The sequence below is a fragment of the Pangasianodon hypophthalmus genome, chromosome 9 (assembly GCF_027358585.1).
Source record: "Pangasianodon hypophthalmus isolate fPanHyp1 chromosome 9, fPanHyp1.pri, whole genome shotgun sequence".
In the NCBI taxonomy this organism is placed as follows: domain Eukaryota; kingdom Metazoa; phylum Chordata; class Actinopteri; order Siluriformes; family Pangasiidae; genus Pangasianodon; species Pangasianodon hypophthalmus.
Window position 1 is genome coordinate 21960499 of NC_069718.1, and position 21397 is coordinate 21981895.

Here is a 21397-nt window from a genome sequence, read left to right on the forward strand (position 1 = left end):
TTTGAATTTCCACATTCTCCAAGCTTTCCTGCCATTAATTAAATAAAATATCTCAACGCATCGTACATTTCTGAAATCTTCAAGGTGTTGACTACCTACATGTGAAGGCAAAATGCTTACATCATATTTTAAAGAAGAATGTCTTAAGCTTTTGCCAAGAATGAATGAAACCCATTTTAATGACATTTGCACACTTATTCATGATTACATGAAACTGATTACATATTAAGCTGTTGGCCTAAATAACATTCAGTAATTTATTTCTTACAGCATTAACAGGCTTTAGAGTATACACAATATTTAAAAATTTCATAACCAATCTTCCAATATGAAATCCAATATGAACAGATTGTCTAGAAATCACAATTAAAAAAAAAACAAACTGAAAGGTAAGTAACATTTGCAGCTGCAGCTTAAGACAGAATTAAAAGCTTCAGTCTCTAGAATTATGTGAACACAGGACATTAAGTATAATCTCTGCATACTAAATAGTAACCCTAGTAACAGTCTATCATATTAACCTCCTTAGTAAGATGTTTGTTTTATAAAAACACCATTTAACACACATCCATCAGTGCAACATTTTAAGTTTCAAGTTTCACGTTTATTGTCATGTGGATAAAGAGTGCTTTAAGCATCTATCTACAATGAAATTCTTGTGCTACAGTTGCACACTCCTTCCCAGACACAGTGCAAAGTGCAAAAATGATCATGAGCTCATACGTAGTACAAAAGTAGCAACATGTAAACACTGAACACAGGCAAAAGACCATTATTATTAATGTGCCCCAAGCAAGTGAAAATAATAATAAACTGTACACATTATAAACATTGTATGCAGTCAGAAAGTGACATGGTGGGAGATATTGCACATACAGTACTCTAAATTTTTAGTGTACTAATTTAACCATAGTCATGGGGTGTGTCATGCATCTATTCATGCATCCATTATATCCCTTCTCTTTCCCTTTCTCCACTGCATTTTAAGACTGTCCCAATTTACCAAACTGTATTGAAAATGATTATATTATGAACATCTGTACATGATTCCAACTAACTTTATGCTTATTTTGTTACAGTATTCTGTTACAGTAGTACATTTTATACATAGTGTATATGCATGATAAATATGTGTAATACATTAGTCATGACAATTTTATGAACAACATTTAAAAAAAACACAATAAAACTACTTAAAGTATATGCAATGGACCTCAAGATTTTTGGGGTCAACTTCCTGTTTGATGCTGACCTTAATAATAAACTGTAAACACTGTAAGCATTGTATGCAGTCAGAAAGTGATAAAGTAGGAGATATTGCACTGATGTCCCAATATTCCTGGATTCTCTGATATCCCAAAATACCTAAATTTACTGATGTCCCAAAATACCTGAATACACTGATATCCCAATATACCTGAATTCACTGATATCCCAATACACCTGAATACACTGATGTCCCAAAATACCTGAATTCACTGATATCCCAATACACCTGAATTCACTGATATCCCAATACACCTGAATACACTGAGGTCCCAAAATACCTGAATACACTGATGTCCCAATATTCCTGAATTCATGTGATATCCCAATACACCTGAATACACTGATGTCCCAATACACCTGAATACACTGATGTCCCAAAATACCTGAATTCACTGATATCCCAATACACCTGAATACACTGATGTCCCAATACACCTGAATACACTGATGTCCCAATACACCTGAATTCACTGATGTCCCAATATACCTGAATTCATGTGATATCCCAATACACCTGAATTCACTGATGTCCCAATACACCTGAATTCACTGATGTCCCAAACTACCTGAATTCACTGATATCCCAATACACCTGAATACACTGATGTCCCAATACACCTGAATACACTGATGTCCCAATACACCTGAATACACTGATGTCCCAATACACCTGAATACACTGATGTCCCAATACACCTGAATACACTGATATCCCAATACACCTGAATACACTGATGCCTCAAAATACCTGGACACACTGAAGTCCCAATACACCTGATTTCACTGATGTCCCAATACACCTGATTTCACTGATGTCCCAATACACCTGAATACACTGATGTCCCAATACGCCTGAATTCACTGATGTCCCAATACACCTGAATACACTGATGTCCCAATACACCTGAATACACTGATATCCCAATACACCTGAATACACTGATGCCTCAAAATACCTGGACACACTGAAGTCCCAATACACCTGATTTCACTGATGTCCCAATACACCTGATTTCACTGATGTCCCAATACACCTGAATACACTGATGTCCCAATACACCTGAATTCATGTGATATCCCAATACACCTGATTTCACTGATGTCCCAATACACCTGAATACACTGATGTCCCAATACACCTGAATTCATGTGATATCCCAATACACCTGAATACACTGATGTCCCAGAATACCTGAATTCACTGATGCCTCAAAATACCTGGATACACTGAAGTCCCAATACACCTGAATACACTGATATCCCAATACACCTGACTTCACTGATGTCCCAATATTTATAATTATATTATATTATATTATATTATATTATATTATGATGTCCCAGTATTCACTCTATACTGTAGATCACTTAACAATAAACAACTGTTTTGTCATTTTCGAATCGTGTTTCTGTTTCTCAGTGATTAACTGCCACTACCCGTGTAGTTCACTCCATCCTCCATGTCAGGCTAATGGAGTCTAAGCTCTGCTTTTGCCTCTTAGAGGGCGTCATGCGCTCGCGGCTCATCCCGCATTCCCATTGGCTGAGACCGTAGGTGTGTCTGGGGGGGTGTGCTCAAGCGTTTCCACGGCTACGGCTCGAGCTGCCTTTGGTGACGCAACTTCCGGGAGTTTGGTCGGGGCGCTCGGCAGGCGGCGGGGAGTGGAGAGTTTGACAGCGGCGGACAAACAAGGACGCGTGGAAGGAGACACACGTTTCCCTTGTTCTCCGTTCGTCCTCACGGAGCCCTTCTCTAGCCTGCCGAGAACTCTCGCAGTATGGACGCACCGCAACTCCAGGTATACGTCTTTAATTTAGAGCTGTGCACTCGGCTTCTTTACAGTGCTGTAGTGTAGGAGGAGCAGGCCTGTAGTGTCAATAGCTGCGTACTAACATACTGCTCTACTAAATGATCTGTCAAAACATACCAGTGTGGGAATCATGGGAATCATCACTGACTGAATCAGTGTGACTCGTTTTCTCAACACAAACATGATGCAAAGTTTATTTCTGTTGTTGATGTTGACTATTTTTAGTTCCACAAAACTGCTTTTTGCAACAGAGCAAACTTCAGAAAGCAAACTTGTCAGTCCTCAAGGCTGCATCATTCAGTGCAATATCCTGAAATCCTGTCAAAGTGATTTCTAAAGGCTCTTCTAAGGCACAGGAATGGGCTTTTTATACTTTTTTGTACCAGCTGATCCCACACTAGCACCTGAGACCACTCTTGAAGTCTCATTACATAAGGCCAGAGGCGGTTCCTGTGATTGCTGCTCCAGCACTTCTTTCCTTCACTTATCTTATCACACATTCACATCAACATGGATTCATTGCCTGAAGCCATGGTCCATATTGTGGAAGGCATTTTACTTTTTTTTTTTTTTAAAGGCTCTCTACAAACCAAACAGGCAACAAGATTTTTTTTTTTCCTGTTTCAGCAAGTACAGTATAAGAACACACATCAGCTTTCGAACTGCAGTCAGATTAAAGATTGCATAAGAAAACTGCAAGTCAGTGGTTTTCTAAACAACTAACATACTATCTACAGCATCAACCCTCAGTCCTAGCACCTATTAGTTTTGCTAATGCATATTGGAATAATTATGGAAAGATGGAACAATTAGGCTGAGTGTATAAGGACAGCTTTTAATTTCTGCACATTTCAGTTTTTCAGACACACCAGGATTATTAAAAAGTAACTAATGGAAGATAAATTGCACTCTGCCAACAGTCATCTCTAACCTACAACATATACCAGATAACAGTGAGAACTGATATAAAGTATAACAGCAATATCAAAGCAAGAGATACGCTAAGACTTTAACCACAAATTATAGCAGTGATTATTGATTTACTTCAGATTGAGGAGGAAGTCACAGTTACTTGAGTGCTTAAGTACAAAACTGATTTTGAGATTTATTTATTTTTTTTCTCTATTTCACCGAAACCTGTTGTGAGAAATCACCGTGATAAAGAAATCAATCAGAGCTGTCAGAGTTCAGTACCAAACCGTAACCAATAGCATGGAGGATATTCTGTTTGTTATTAACCACAATGGCAGGCAGGTAATGTCCTAGACAAATTGTGCTTATGCTTTAAGAGGTAGTTAATATGAAACAGTGTGTTTAGAGAAGATCCCTGGAGACAGTTTCCCAGTCAAACTCCTTGCTCTATTGCAGATGTGCTCAATGCACTTTAACAGCAACGGTTCAATTCTTATTAAAGTTACACACAGAGAGGTCCAAAAGACTGAGAGTGCTAGTGAAAATGCTTCAATTTTGCATTCTTTTCTAATTTAATACAACAATTTTCATTACAAATTATATTACTGACAACGACTTGAGTGAAAAATAGAATCTTTGAAATATTTACATGAATTTCAGAGTTTATTAGTATTTGGTACGTCCCCTTTTCGCTTTAATGACAGTGTGCACTCGAGCTGGCATGGACTCCACAAATTATACATCACAAATTTGCTTACATTTAAATAGGGTCCTAGAAATGTGCAGAATCTTGAATATAAAAAAAATAACTTTTGAACATTTACTTTTGAACATATTGAGCATTTACTTTCTTTGTATTAAATATTTTAAAATTCTGAAACTTTCTATTTATTTCCCAAATAAATAAATAAATAAATAAATTTTCAGTGTGGTCTCAGACCTATGGACCCCACTGTATATATTTTTGATTAACAGCCTTTTAGAAAGGCAATTAAAAAGATCTTGCACAAATCTGAAATGCTAAGATTAAATATCCTTATTTTTACATAAATTCAGCATATAATTATGCCGTTTATGACAAGATACAAGACGCAGTGAAAGCTTTTGACTGTACCCAGATACTTATATGTAGTTATATAGTGTACATTTACATTAGCTGGTTTTGAAGGTGTAGTTTGTTTGTATTGCTGTTTGTCAGTGATCTTATGGAGCTTTATCTTAAATGCTTTTTTTGAAAACAGTTTGTGTGGAATGTCTTCAGTGACAAAAGAGTGTTGCTTTGGTTGGTGGTGGTGGAGTAAATTATGATGGGGATGAGTTACACAGGATCCATCTCTGCCATTCCTGGTGCAGGGAAGTGAAGCAGTGTCAAGGACGGTTGTTAAAGCAGCCTGGACATGAAGCAGACTGTCAGGCTTCTTACTGGGGTCCCGATGAGTAAATAGCCTGAAGAGACCTGCATTGCTCAGAGATTTCAGATTTCATGGTGTATGCGGAAGACAGGTTTATTGCTCTACACTCACCTTTCTGGTTCTTACTTATGTCTTTGTTTTTGATCAGTTAATTACAAATACACAGTGACATGTATAAAATATACGTGCACAGGCTATTTAAACTAACAATGTAAAGTGATATAAGGAAGTAATCTGGAAAGAATACCGGTTTTCAGGGGAAAATAGTTTATTGTGACAAATATTTATGCAAATAGATTTTCCATAACGGAACGTCCTGTTCTGTAGTTTTCAGCTAACTTTTTAGCATCTCTTGTTTGCTCAAGTTAGAACATGCCACTGATTTTAGCACTCTGTGTAGCAGTGTGTAAAGGCTTACTGCATCTTTCTTGCATTTCTCCCTCTCTCTCTCTCTCTCTCTCTCTCTCTCTCTCTCTCTCTCTCTGTCTCTTTCAGGTTCTTTGATTCTTTCGTTCTTTGTGAGACTTTGCTCTGGCAGGCGTGAGAAAGAGTGCTTTAGTTGGGAATCTGAGCTGTCTAATCAGGCCCCTCTCTTAGCTCTCGCTCTCTTTCTCCGTACTATAGTACCTCTTGTTCTTTAACGCCTTTTTTTTTTTTTTTTTTTCCCCAAACAGGACTTTCTGGTTCTGCTAACTGCCCCTCTGCCTGTTTGCTTCTGCATGTCAACATACATGTTTGTTTCTATAAGGACAGTGATTATACTCACATACCCATGGATAGGATAAGTATGTAAGTGTGTGCACTCTTTTGTTGCATACTCTTGTGTTATTAAGCTCATGTATTGTCACTCGGTTAAGTGAAATTATGGTCCCAAATTGTGCTTGAGTGTTTGCTTTTTGAAATGAATTTGAGCAAGTCAGGTTTTGCAGTCTTTGAGTGACAGTAATCATCACTCAAGTGAATGTGCCCTTGGCTGCTCTCAGAATATTCTGAGCTACTGTTTAAAAGTGGTTGGAGTTGTTGAGGTATGTCATTGTTGAACAGGGTGCTGTGTAAAACTGTATCATATCTATACTGCATCATATCTGTGGTAATATGTTCTGTGACAGTTTGAATCAATCGAAAGCTATAATAATCATGCGAGATTGAGTGTTCTTTGTACTGTAACACACTCATTAGGCGTTTGAAAATTAGCTAATGAATCACGTGTAATGGAGTATGGAGAACATTAAGCCGTTGCCCTCAAGGACTGGAGTTGTAAATTACTATAAATGGGCAATGGACGTTGAAAAATGTGTTTTTTTTTTCTCTTTCGCATTCTGCACAATCACATGTAAGCTAACATACAATAATAATTCCGGTCTCCTCAATCACAGGCTCTTAAGGAGGTTATTGCATTGTTAAGAAAGACATATTAATCTCAGAAGATTTTGTTTTCTAGTCTTTTCCTAACAATTAACAAAACAGAATGAATGAAGTAACAACATGCTTTCTAAAAAAAAAAATGTAAGATATATTTGTACTGAATCCTAGCATTATACTGGCATATTCCTAAACTGTGGCCTGAAAGATTACAGCTAAGTGTCCCCATGTGCCATAGCTAAGAAGCTTTCAAGTGTATTAGTGATGTCCATAGCATTAGATTATGACAAGCCCTCCCCTAAAACAGCACACTGGAAAATGTAACAGGACCCTTACAGCTGTCCAGCCATGTGTAGCATTTGCCACCACACTTTGCCCTTGTTGTAGGTTTTACCACAAAACTAGACGAATACAAATGAAAAATCAAATGAGAGAACACACCCTCTGTATTGGGAGTGTTTTTTTTTTGTTTTTGTACGCATAATCAGATGCAATGGAAAAAGCTTTTCTGGTTTGTTAGCTTTTGTTTTCAGTTTGGCTGACTAACTAACAAGGTGTAAAATAAACTCTGGTGTGTGAAATAGCACCAATGTCCTTCAAAGGAAGGACAATATACGCAGGCCCCATTTCGAAAATGTTTCATGCTTTTTATCTCTTTCTGCTATTCTCGATATAAAGCACTGCTGGCTTTTTCAAGTGTCACCCTTCCGACCCTTGGTAGTTCACTTTTTTTTACGTTATATAGCCTAAATTTGACAGTCTGTGTTTATAGGGTGGCATTCTGTGATTGTTTGGAAAGACGTTGCACAGCCACTGGTTCAGTGGCCACAGGCTGCTTTCTGTCTCTACCCAGCAGTGCTGTGTGTTGAAACCTGTGCCAAAACTAGTCCCAAGGCTGTGATTATGCTCAAGAAGCTGTTTGATCCTGAACATGTCTATCACCTGAGTTTAGTGCATATACTTAAGCGTAAAGACACATGTAAGGACAAAAGCACACTTAAAAAGGTATAACTGGAGTTTTATATTACCTACTTCAGCTTCAGCATGTTTTTCTCACATCATTCCATGAGATTCAATGTCCTTTTTTTTTTTTTTTTTTTTTTTAAGATCATCTCTGTTTTATTGCGATATTTATATCAGAGCACTGTCGGATTCTTGATTGTTGTTGGTCAGAAGGTGTTGATTTATTTTCTGTAACAGCATTGCACTGAGAGTAGTGCCAGACCACAGATTTATATTAATGTGTTATATTATGCTAAATACACAGAGACTTGTATGATGGATGGAATAAAAATGTGTGTAATTGTTGATGTGGTGAAGCTTTGGAGAAGTAGATATTTATTTAGCATTTTGGAAGAACTCTTCAGTGTAAAGCTGTTCCTTTAATGTTGCTTCACAGGAAAGTCTTCGGGACAAAGCAAATTTTAAGGTTTCGTGGTAACATGACAAGCTACATTTTTTCAAGAGAGAGAAAAATAATAGGCTGGTGAGGGAATGACTGTTTGTAGCTGTTATAACAAGTGATAAGTGGAACATTAAATGTATCTATAAATTGATTAAAAAAAAGTATGACATCATTCATTAAATAATTTAAAAAAGTAATCATTGGCACATTGCTGTGGTATAAGAGGAATAAAGCACTTCAGGACCTGCTGTTACTGGAAAATGTTAAACTTCTGAGTGGTAACACATCACACCACCCTGTCTTTCATTATTTTCTTATAACCCCATGATTTATTCCATAACACTTAACACTTTTGTTTCCGCAAAAACAGTTATTAAAATGGCTAGTAATAATAATTCCTACTATTAGTGTATTGCAGCAGGTGGCGAGATTCAGTAAAGAGCTGTGTATGGAACAGCATTGAGGTGCTTTTCGCTAATAAAAGCACTATATGAACCAGTTGGAGCATGTTACATTGAAACAAACACATCAAATGAAAAGTTTTCTTTGGCAATGCCAACTTACAGTAGACTTTGTCTGGTAGTTGGGCAAATGAAGTGATTGTTATATCAACAGCTTATTGAACCTACATGTTCACCGGGCAACTGAATAAAAAATTGTTCATCCCTTTAGATATATTTGAGATGTTCCAGTTATGAGATATTTGGAGAAAACTCTTCTGTCTAGCACGCAGATGGGTTCTCTGGCAAAACCCTTAATATGGTGTAACCCAAAAAAAATAAATAAATTCCAGAGGCTGTAAAGGACTTTGGAAGCAAATCTGCAACATTCACAAACAAATTTAAAATCTTTGTGGATTTATAAGTTTGTTTAATACTTTTGGCACTAAAAAAAAAAAAAACATGGACATTGTAATAATAAAAAAAAACTAAGATCTCTAGGATCTCTAAGATCTTCTAGTTCTTGAAGCATGATAAAGCAAAACATACAGTAGTCACAGTTGTTGGATACTGCAATCATGGGCCATGAAGGAAATGTGTGTGTCATTATATCGTTGACTTTGGCTGAGTGCAGCACTGTATTAAGAAATTGTCTGTACTGCATTAAATTTTAACCTATAATATATGTAACATTGTTGTCATTGCGAACCAGTTACTCATTGATCAGAGTTTCATACTGTTTTTTCCCTGTTCTTGTGTGCATTAAAAGCTAGTGCCAAACAAGAGTGCCACAGCCAAGATGGTTGTCATTTTGATCACACATCCTTGCACCAGTGCATAAATCAAGCATCATGTGAGACATTATGAGTCTCTCAGATCCATGCGATAAGCAGAAGAAGAACCGAGAGCTGGTTAAGAGAAAACTGCGGATAATAAAGATGTTAAAATATTTTGCACTGAGCCCAAACCAGCTTGTGGTGTAGCACCTCTTGAATGTTCACTATAAAACAGTTTAGAGGTGATTTGTTTGCTTTAGATTGAATTCAGTAGGGTTTAAGTCACATTAGATTCAAAAACTTACCATCCATTGTTTATGATCTATATACATCCATTTTTACAACATGTAAAAGTCGCAATCAGAGCCACTAAATTGCATTATGAAGCATAACAGGGCAGAGAATGATCTTAGAAAGACAAGTCATGGGTCAGGGACTTCTCCCTTTTAAAATGGTACATTTTACCGCATGACAAAGCAGTTCCCTAAACCTTGCACTCACATGACCACTGGGCTGGAAAAAGATAGCTGAATTGTCACCTTAACATTGTTTGCTGTTCTGACATTGAACAAAGGTTTTAAATGGTAGTCTATATTGTAGTCTCTGATTTTAAAAAGCAGTTCCTTTTCAGAGTCCCTTCAGAGAAAACAGACAGGGACCCTGCTCATATAGATTTATTTCTTATTTATCTTGAATTGACTTGAATTGACCTTTTTCAATTAAGCAGGCAGTGCTAGAGTAGAATATAACTAATCCTCATATGGGAAATGTATTTCTGATGGCTGGTAGGCAAACATTAGAATATTGAGGTGGTCTTTTATTTAAAAAGACTGATAGGACAAGTACAAGAATAGGTGTTGTTTGGAGAAACCTAGCTTTAATGGCGAGAGTAAATAAAAAGATTTTTCCTGGTCCTGGTTTCATGGTTATATGTATGCACAGTGTTATCTTCCTTGCATGCTAATAATTCAGTAACTTCTCACAGCATTGGAATTTCACTGTGTCCTAGGTTCTGTAATGTTGCAGAATTAGCATGTGTGGGAAACGTTTTAATCCCAAGCCATGACGAACTGATTGGTGAACTGATTTAGTAAACGAGAAGAGTTGGGTGTTTCTTCAACAAACTATATAAAATATTTCAGGACATACAGTATATAAATATTTTTATAAAAAAGCATTGGACTGACAGAAACTGTGCATAGATTAAACTAGTTCCATTTTAGTTTTGGGCGGATACACTGTACGCCTATTGTATAGACAGATATGCTATCAGTGTCTAAAGTCCAATTAAGATAATACGTTTAAAATAATGCACTTCATGCGTCCGAGGGCATACTATGCCTTGTATCCAAGTGGGGATTATGGCTTTGCCTTGATAATACAAATGAATTAATGTAATGCTCCAAACAGTAGGTTAAACATCAGCCTTCCTGCAGGCGTTGATTATATATAATCTGTTACATACATTTTTATAGAGAAATATGGGGTCAGTAAAAGAAAGTCTTTATTACGGACTAAATAGCGAAATATTTCTGTCCACTTCTATCTCTTCATGTCATATTGTCATGCCATCTTATGTTGTGAGCAACACCGTGGCACAGCTGGTAGCATTACCCTCCCACATCTCCAGGGGACTGGGTTCAATCCTGAGCTCGGGTTACTGTCTGCGTGGAGTTTTGCGTGTTCTCTGTGTGTCCACATGGCTGATTGGTGACTAGATGGACCGATAAATTGCCTGTAGGTGTTCTCTCGTGTTCTCAGGATAGACTCTGGATCCACCGTGACCCTGACCAGGATAAATATCTCATATTTCTTCTTGGTTGCTGAGGATATCCAATGCACCTTAATACTTTTATTCTACCCACTCAGTCTGTGTGTCGTTACTGAGTGAGTTGATGACATTGTGTGTCCCTGGTTCACAGGGTCGTGTCCCACTCAGTCACTTTGACCCGAGATAAACAAAGCTCTGTTGTCTCAGCTAGTGATCCTAAGCCTCCTCCCCTTGTTTGTCTATGCTTTCATTCTTCAATTTCATTCTATACACTAAATATCTGCCCCTACAATACAAATCCTGTGTTGCTCTGAGTGCTGAACTTATGATGGCCTACTACTCCACACATGAACTGTTTATGATACTTTTTGTTGGCACCCTTTATTAGCATAGCACATTTTAAAGTGTAGGGTGCATATGCCTCAGCAGTGTGTAAATAGTGTGGTTGTCAGATAGAAATCTAGGTTAGAGTTAAATCCACCTTGGCTTATCCTGACATATAGAGACCCATGTATTCTCCTTTAAGCGCATGTTAACTATTGATAACCCTGGCCTCATTTGGCTTGTCTGCTTAACTCCTCCATCAGACAGACACAACACAGACATGTAGATAAGGATATTTTGAGTGCTCACATCCCAAGTTAAATACAGATAAGAATGGAAATAAAAGACAAAACTCAACTCTTGACAGGGTTAAACTGGCCATCAGTTTTGAGTGTTGCCACGATTAATGACTGCTGATTTATTTTATTAATGATTTGCCAAGGAGTTAGGGTGAATCCTTAGATAAATCAGATTCATTTCATGCTAAATGAGGCCATAAAACATACTGTGCTCACGCTGAAGAAACATTATTGACCTCCTTCTATATGTGATTTCATGAACATTTATAAGTGTGATTTAAATCTGTAGTAGTTCTGCAATCTGTTTAGTTTCATAAAGTTGGACAACCACCTCTGTGTTTCTCTATGTGCAGGCTGATGTGTGAGTTGGCCTCAAACCCAGTCCACCATCGACATGGTAGACATGGAGAGCCCCTACAGTCCTCCTTCTCCTCTGGAGGACTCTGTGCTGAACAGCCCGCTCTACAGGGACTTTGTGGGTGTGGGAAACCTGCAAGACATCTCAGAGTCCATCAATGAAGAGGCACTCAGCAACCTAGATGTATCTGAGTACCACTCATCCGGCCTGTGCTCCAGCTCTGAGAGCTCCACGGTGCCAGGTAGGAACCTAGCAATGGAACAATGACGTGGTGATGTGGTTTCATACCAGTTGGATAGGATTCTCATATATTATTACTCAGTTGGGTTAAAAATACTGTATTGCAGTATTTCATTTTGGATACAGGTTTGATTGTAAACCCAAAAGAATAAATGTAGCTGTTTTGAACAAACAGAGAATTGATACCTTCCTGATATTTCTTCACTCTTTGTCAAGTAGAAATTAGTGAGATCAATATTTATTTTATCTAATGCAGCTAAACTGTATACATGACAGCATTATCTTTTCACTTGGTTGCATGGTTGACCTTTGTCCTTGCTCCAATCATAAGGGAAGCTTGACTAAAGCTAGCAGATGCTTGTCATGAACGTATGAACTTAGAAAATTAAATATTTCCTGTATTTTGGTGGCTTGTAGCCTAAAAAATGAGAAATTTGCACCTAGTGTGGTGTCTTCAATTCAGCATTGACAGGAAACATCTCTGTTATTACATTCAAATTCAAAATAACTTCACCTACATCACACGAGAGACGTATTTGAATAACTTAAGGAAATATCACTCAATGTGTCTCCTACACACTTGGGTGTAATAATAATACAAAAGGTTTGATTTTGGAACATAATGCACAAGTTAGTGCTGATAGGCACACCTGTGATATGCAGTAAAGACAGTTATGCAAAGGACACAAAACTAATAAATCACAAGTTGCAAGGCAAACATTTAACTAAGAAGCAGGGTGTGTATGGCACCCACCCAGTCTGATAGGAGAAAAAGAGAGCTATAAAATTTGTAAAGGGGAAGAGGAAAATAAGATAATATTAATTCTATTTAATGTATAACAATAAGTTTGTATGGTGGTTGAGTTAGTTACAAAGAAATGCTACCACACAGTTTATTAATCCACAGTTTTAGAAGTGTTTCAGCATTCTGTAGTGTTTTTTTAACTGCTGTAGCTCTCAATACTGTTCATGAAGTGCTAAATGATCCTTTGCAAATCTTGTGATACCCTGATGCTTGTAGCTTATTGCATTACAGATAGTATTGGTGCTTAGTTTCAAACAACATTAGGCCCTTAAAAAGCCATAACGTAGCACATCATAACCCATAGTTTTTCCTTTCTGGAAACAACATACTAGTAGAGGTTTTCAGGATCTGTTTTCCCTTTCCAGTATACAGTATATTTTGGTTTCTTCTCACCTCACAGAGTACAGTTTTATTGTATCATTTGAAATATTTACCCATTTTTATGCAAGGCATCCTCAACACGAGTGGTCTTGCGACAAACTTGGATTCTGTGTGTAACTATCAGTCTCTCCTTCTCTCTTACCATGCAAGTAGCAGAACATTACAAAAGACTTGGAAATGCTGACATGGAAATGTCTTTTGAGTCTATTATTTGTCACTTTATAACACAATGATGTTATAATTTTTAGCAGAGTGTATTAAATCTAACCTGAGTAAATTGACTATTTGTAGCTGATTGTCTAACAAACCAGGTCATTTGCTTTTTATGTGTGTGTGTGTCAATAGATGCTCTGACCCCAGCCTCAAGTCCATCTTCAGGTGTGTGTGGGGCCGTAGCAGGACAGGAGGAGTTCAACTCTGCTTCTCTAAACCTGGAGTGTCGTGTGTGTGCAGACCGAGCCTCAGGGTATCACTATGGCGTCCATGCCTGTGAGGGTTGCAAGGTGAGACTTGTTTTGCAGGAGGCACCTTCCTTCTTACTCTGAGATTCAAACCTCTCCATTTGCACATGAAAAAAAAATGTTGTGTTGTTTTGTTTTTTTACACAGTAATTGTCTCCTGACTCTCCTGAATGTCGTTATATGGCACCACACCAAATATATCATCTAAATGGAGTGCTGATTGTGGTAGTCCCTATTACAGAAAGCATGTGGTCAAGTAGAGCATGTTGTATTCCAGGATAAGTGAAGACTAGTCACTTATTTTACCTACATAGAACAAAAATAATGTTATTAAATGCTCCCACTGCTGTTAAACATATTAGGAGTGATTACTTTTAGTGTTACCAAGGCTGTAATAATAATAGGAAATAATTACATTTTATTCCAATGCTTTGGAGAAGTGAATGCCCTCCGCTGAACACCTCTATTGACTACGTGCATATTGTGTGCAGATGTATCAGTTTAAGGATAGTTCAAATGTAATTCACCCCCAGAGAGAAAAAAAAACAGACACTATCACGCATACACTCCCATCTACTCCCCCTCACATGCACAGGCCTTTACACACACCATCACTCACTGTTTCAGCTGGACAGTCATGTCCATGGCCCGTGATTAGGCCAGGGCAGCCACGTGCATGCTGTCTCTCTGCTGGACTTGTGCCCCCAACCATTTTGTCCTCAAATCAACCATCTCACACACTCACACAAACATACACACACACACACACACGTGCATGCACGCACGCACACACATACACTGTTTTTGCTGTCCCTGTGGATGTCCTGTACTCACTATCATCTCACTTTCGTAACTTTGTGGAAGTGTCTTGGGACAGAGTGGCTAAATAGGAGTGAAGAAATTTCTGGTTAATGGCCCTCATCTGTCTGCCAGCCAGCCTCCCTTTGAGTGTCCACACTGCTGGCACTGGTTCTTGGTGACTAACTGTTTATCCAGATTGTGCAAGTTAAGTGATTTCAAATTTGTTACGATTGTGTGGTCTGATGACTGGACGTGCACTTGTCTGGTATACTGATATAGTTTAATCATTTGCAGTCTGGGTAGAATCCCAGGTGGGGCTTTGAATGTTCTTATAATTTATTGGTGGTCTGAAGTCTCAATGCTGTAAGTCATAAGTCTCAATGCTGTAAGTCATAAGTCTCAATGCTATAAGTTGCATTTAGTAGACAGTTACAAATTCATGTCTGGGATTTATTTCACATAAAGGGTTCCTCCAAGGTTCTTTGGACGATTAAGAGTTTTAGCTGTATGAAGGGATTTCAGAACCTTTAAAAAAAACGTTGTAGGGTTGGGTTCCTCAAGGGCGCTTCGGATGATTAAAACTAGTCTTCTAAAGGGATTTTACTTGGATCCCTTTATAAAATGTTGTAGGCTTCTAGATGGAGCTTTTAAAGGCTGTCCCAAGGGGACACACCAAAGACTATTTTAGGAGGAACCTCCTATATTTGTGTTATTTCCAATTATGTGTACAGTAAGACATATTTCAATATACTGAAATTGGAACGCTCTGTATTGCAGAATTACTAAGGCATAATGCTATTTCAGTCATTCATTAATGTAATTTCTACTCATCATTAGCTGTGTATCGAAGTTAATTTAGGTAATTCACACACAATTTCTTGTAATAAAATGTAGATAATTATTAAACTCTCAAAGTAACTATATCTTACAAGGTGCAATACTAAATGGAAGAGACTAAATTGATAATAATAATAACAATAATAACAACAAGTTCTTTTTGTGGTTTAAAAAAATAAATTACTCTTTGATACACTAGGTAAATCTTTTCAATCTCTATATTTGCCGTATTTGGGATGCTTGATATCAAATCCAGCGAACTCTTGAATTTCTGCTCTCTACAGGGCTTCTTCAGGCGCACAATCCGCCTCAAGCTAGAATATGACAAGTGTGAACGCCACTGCAAAATCCAAAAGAAGAACCGGAACAAGTGCCAATACTGCCGCTTTCAAAAGTGCCTAGCTGTGGGCATGTCCCACAATGGTGAGTGTTAATAGTATAACACACACACTTACACACACATACACACTGTACTTGTAGATAACACAATTAAAGCCTGGTATAGGCACTGCTGTTGAAGTGTGATTAATTTTCTATAACAGCGCAGCTTCTACAGTAGTGCAAAGTAAATCACAGGTTTATATTAATGCATTATAATATAAGGATGTAAGGATTTTTTTATAGTGTTGTTATTTAACAAAGAAAATGCAAACAGTATGGTTGCTGTGGTGAAGCTTTTTGTAAGGAAAACATTTATTTATAAAGTTTTCTGCCATGGGCAAAGTCTTCAGAAGAGAGAACCTTGCAGTTGCTCAGTAGCATGACAAGCTTTTTTGCTTTATTAACTTCGAGAGAGAGAGAAAAAAAATAAAGAGGCTGGTGAAGGAATGATATGCAAACGTACAGCTGTTATAATGTAAGAGACATTCCACAACATGTAACTCTAAAGGGACAAAACATATGTGTCATTGTTTAATAAGTAAAACACTTGACAGGCGTTTTGGGAGAACAGTCGACTTCACAGAGGCAGTACACCACCCTATCTTTGGTTATTTTCTTAGCATAGCATGTCCTGTCGTATTTTATTCCTTACATTATGAATTTGCGTATGAGGTAACCTGAATTACCTATTTCTTAATATATGATGGTCCCTGAAAATGTAGAAGGAATTCTCTGGAGGATTGTGTTGTGGTGACCTTGTTTCCTGCAAATCTTTACAGGAAAAACCCTAACAACAATAGGAACAATGGAGGAGCTTCAAAGTTTTCCTTTGAATTTCCTTGATTTCCTTTTACTCAGCATTTGGTTATATGTACGGAGAAAAAAAAAACATTAAGCATGTGACCAAACAGAGCTTTCCAGGTCTTCCACTATGGTGGATCAGACACTACTAATGAAGATTGCTGTACTGTAAAGTTCTTATAATAAAAGAAAACTCTGATCAGGCTCCTGTTTAGTTGAATGGGGAGAGACCGTTCACCCAAACTAGACCGAAAAAAGCTGTAAATGGCTGTTAAAATCTGACAAAAAATGGTGTAAATAATGTGTGGTCTTTGGTTCCAAACACATAACAAAAAAACACATGGCTCCAATAAGATAAAAACACATAGGCCAGGTGAGGGGCTGGGCCATTTTGAGCGTCATGAATTCATGTTTTATATTAATTATTTTTGACATACTACTTAATCCAGCCCAAGTGATTTTTTCAGACTTGTTTGACTTGTTTGACTCAACTATTTCTAGTTTACCTGATATGTCCTTGTGTGGTATTCTTGGTACCCTGGAAAACAACTTCATATTCAACACCAATCCAGCTTCAGTACAAGTAATTATTTATGGTGCAGATCACTAGACAATTAAGAAAAAAGAACAAAATGTGGGTTCATGCGTTCAAGGATTAAAGTATCATGTATCACACTGTCTAGTGAAGAACACTACAAGGGAGGCACGGTTTGGCCTGTGAGTCAGAAGTGTGTTGGTCAAATGATCTAAGCCTGTAAACTATCCTGTCTCCTCCAGTGACATGGCCTATCACATGACCAGCTTGTACAACACTCTTCAAGATATACTCAGTATATTGTTTAGTGGGTAAAGTGACATTTTATTAGTATGCTTTCTACCATGATTATCAGATCCCAAATCGTGATTTCCTGTTACCAGACAATGTAAACAACACCCAAGTTATCTCAGATGCATTGTGTGAGCTTAGTAATGTGTACCATGCCCAAGCACATTACTTTTCCAGAGCTTCTCTTCTGAACATCAGATAGCAGCTTTCAGTTAAGCTTTCTCTTCTTGTGTCCTATTACTGCCTAACAGCTTGTGTAAGTTAATCATTAAAATAAAAGGGACACCAAGTCCATAGTTCACTTCCATAATTTTTAAAAGAAATTGGAGTCTAAAAATTATGGTTGGTCAAAGCGGTTTATTATTTTTCGGAATTTCAGATCAACAGTTGTACTGCCCTTCGCTCACATGCTCAGCAGTCAGAGGACGTGTGTGTTGAATGTCGTGCTCCAAGTCCTTGACCTAAAAAGCTTTTTGTGCACTGAGCCCCCCTTTTTATGTACACGTACAACGTGGCATGCTGACCCTCAACCCCCACTGTACAGGGCTTCAGTGGTGCCATACTATAAATAGCAGCAAGTGTGAAGGGAGTCCAAGTGACATCATGGAACAGTGTCAAAACAGTCTGTGAGGGTCCAGGAAACATGCAGGGTCAAACTGCCAGCAGGATGAGCTTTGATTCGAACTTGCTGAATAATATATAGACATCGAAATATAATTATGAACATTCCCGCCTTATAATAATTATAATTGCTAATTGTAGTTTTTAACTAATATTGATAAAGATACACTATGAACCTCTCCATCTTGGTTATTGATTTGGTAGTGGTTACAGCGGTTGTGCAAAACTGTAGATATCAATAATCTCAATTTTTTTTTTTTTTTGACTTGTCTGTTTTTAATGTCAGCTTAATTATTTGAATGTGCATACAAAAGTGTATGTGAGAAAAGTATTTAATATTGAAATTGAAAAAAAATGTGTCATGGGACAAACAAAGTAATAATTATGGTGTTCTTAATATTTGACCTTAAAGATGCTTTTAATTATATGAGAAATTGAATTAGACTGTTCATCAAAAATTGAAAAAAAAGTGAAAACACTGAGCAGTTTGCACATAATCAGTGTCTACATTACGTACTGAGCATTTTCTCAAGTTCAGCTGTGTGATCTTGCTGTCATACAACCTACTTCTGTTAGAACAGATGTTTTAAATTGAATAAGGGTGTGTTAAGTCCCATATAACTCATGAATCTGACAGAGCTTCAGTGGTCATAGGATGGAAATAACACCTGCACTTCAGCTTTAGTGCATAGGCTCAGTTTGTCTTTACCCTACACTTCCTCAATCCACTTGTTCCTATGCAACTATCTGCATTTTTTACTAAACATCTTAGTATTTTAAGCTAGTTTTCACAGCTCAGAACAAAGTTTAAACTCCCATAAACTTTAAAAGATGTTGATGGACGATTGGGTGTGCCATACATACATATAAATTATACATACTACTGTAATAAATCATTCATTTTTAAGTTTGTGAAAACCTACCTAAAAGTAATTCATTGGAGTGGCAGTGCTAGACTGGCCAAGAGATCAACCCTCTCAGAGCCAGCTTATCATATGTGCTTACGCTGAGCTACATCTGCCACATCTGCTGGTGCTTCTTCAGCAACAAAAAGCCCCATCCTAGTTCACTCACACACATATACCTCCAAGTAGGGATGTTGCAAGCAATCCATTATAAAAAAAAAATACTTCTCCATTAAGTAACAAAAAGCATATAACCAACCAGCGAATTAAGTATTTAACATGTTCTTGACCTGAGTCATTGTGCTATGTTTTGCATGCAGCCATACGCTTTGGCCGGATGCCCCAGTCTGAGAAGCTGAAGCTGAAGGCAGAGATACTAACTGGGGAGAGGGAGGTGGAGAATCCTCAGCTAGCTGACCAGAAAACCCTGGCCAAACAAATCTATGAGGCTTATCTGAAGAACTTCAGCATGAACAAATCTAAAGCCCGGACCATCCTGACAGGCAAAACAAACACACCAGTAAGATTAGGCTACTTTTTATATACGTCATTCATATATATATATATATATATATATATATATATTCTCTGTTAGAGGTGTGTATGAGACTGTTTTGTTTTTTTAAATCCCAAAGGAATTCTGACCAATCCTATTTATTTATATTAAATAAATAATATTCTATAATATATTATTTTATCACAGTTATTATTTTTGATGATTTTTGTTTGCACCTGCCTGTGATATTTTCTCATGAACTTTGCTGGTTCTTATCTTAAAATATAAACAAAAATGTGATTTTAATCACAGCAACCTTGAACCTGATTTACTGAAGATAAATGAATGAACTCAGTCAACACATGGTGCGCTGCTATGCGAGCAAACCACCTCATCCGATGTGCTCCTGTGTTAATGAATGTGATCTTTCTTTGTTGCGCAAACTTCATATCTGACCACCCACTCCCACTCGCATGACAGTCTAAACTCCCTCATCTCCCTCATCGCAGTCCCCGTGCACACCTCTACTCTCTGTCTCCAGTGAAAGAAATGTTCAAGTCTTAATCACATTTGATTTCTTCATCATGATTTTGTAGTTTTGCTTGGTCTTAAAGTGTTTTAAAGTGTAGCTCTAGCTTATACTACACTGGCAAAAAAAAATCTTGTTATACTACATTGTGTTAACATTAACTTCCATCTGCATGCTAAATATGATTTTCATGATATCAGATCAGTTTAATGTTATGTAATGTAAATGTGACTTATAAACCCAGGAAAAAAATGCTGCTGTGAAAAAATGCTATTACAAATGCCATTACAGTTTAAATGCTCTTCAGATGGTCTGCGGATCGAGTGTAGCCTTCTGTTACTGCCTTTTGTTGATATCTAGCAGCAGGCGTGATAGTTTCAGTTAGAGCTTAAATCACTTTTGCCCCATCCTGTGAAGGAGGGAAGCGCTGTTCTGGCTGAGGAAGCCAAAAGCTGCTCAAATATGGCCTCAGCACTGTTTGCTCTACATTATTTACAGTTATGCTTCGGTGCTGACCTGTGTTATTTGTGAAGCATACTGTTTGAATAAACATAGGCATATATTGTTTTTGCGTCTTCAAACATTAGACAGTGTCTGAGACCACAGTCACGTGCATAGTGTGCATTTTCTTAATTTTATTTTTGGATTAATTTACCTTGTGACTTACATTTTTGTCACATATTTAATATTTTCCTTGTATAACATGCAGTGAAGGATGTGCATAGTATTTTTTACATGGAATCTCTAAAGCTCATATGAAAAGTGTCTGCTAGTTACATAAGTAACAGTGATTCTATAACCACTTGATAACCACCACAGGTGGATAATCGCCTGTAATAACATATGCCACAATGCCATGACGCACTGATCCACCTTACAGCTGACTGTAATGCTGTTCGGAGATGAATGCCACACTCACACCACTGGGAGGCACATTGTTAACCTAGAACCTGGAGAAGGTGCACCGTAATGTTAACCTTGTAGAACAAGGAGAAGGTGCACAGTAATGTTCACCTTGTAGAATCTGGAGAAGGTGCACAGTAATGTTAACCTTGTAGAACAAGGAGAAGGTGCACAGTAATGTTAACCTTGTAGAATCTGGAGAAGGTGCACAGTAATGTTAACCTTGTAGAATCTGGAGAAGGTGCACAGTAATGTTAACTCTGTAGAATCT

The 21397-nt window shown here is 37.6% G+C and overlaps 1 protein-coding gene across 4 annotated transcripts in view; it reads left to right on the forward strand.

The window, feature by feature from the left end:
- The first annotated feature begins 2892 nt into the window (after nt 1-2892).
- pparab (peroxisome proliferator-activated receptor alpha b) overlaps nt 2893-21397 on the forward strand; it is a 28351-nt gene continuing 9846 nt past the window's right edge. Inside the window, exons 1-5 of one of the 4 annotated variants that reach the window (XM_053236652.1) lie at nt 2893-3068; nt 12135-12380; nt 13911-14068; nt 15949-16087; nt 19519-19718. In XM_053236652.1, coding sequence (XP_053092627.1) covers nt 12176-12380; nt 13911-14068; nt 15949-16087; nt 19519-19718 — 702 coding nt within the window. In that variant the 5' untranslated portion in view covers nt 2893-3068; nt 12135-12175. Of the gene's footprint in view, nt 3069-5312; nt 5496-12134; nt 12381-13910; nt 14069-15948; nt 16088-19518; nt 19719-21397 lie in introns of those variants that run through there. The other 3 variants (XM_026918755.3, XM_053236650.1, XM_053236651.1) reach the window with 3 other exon arrangements.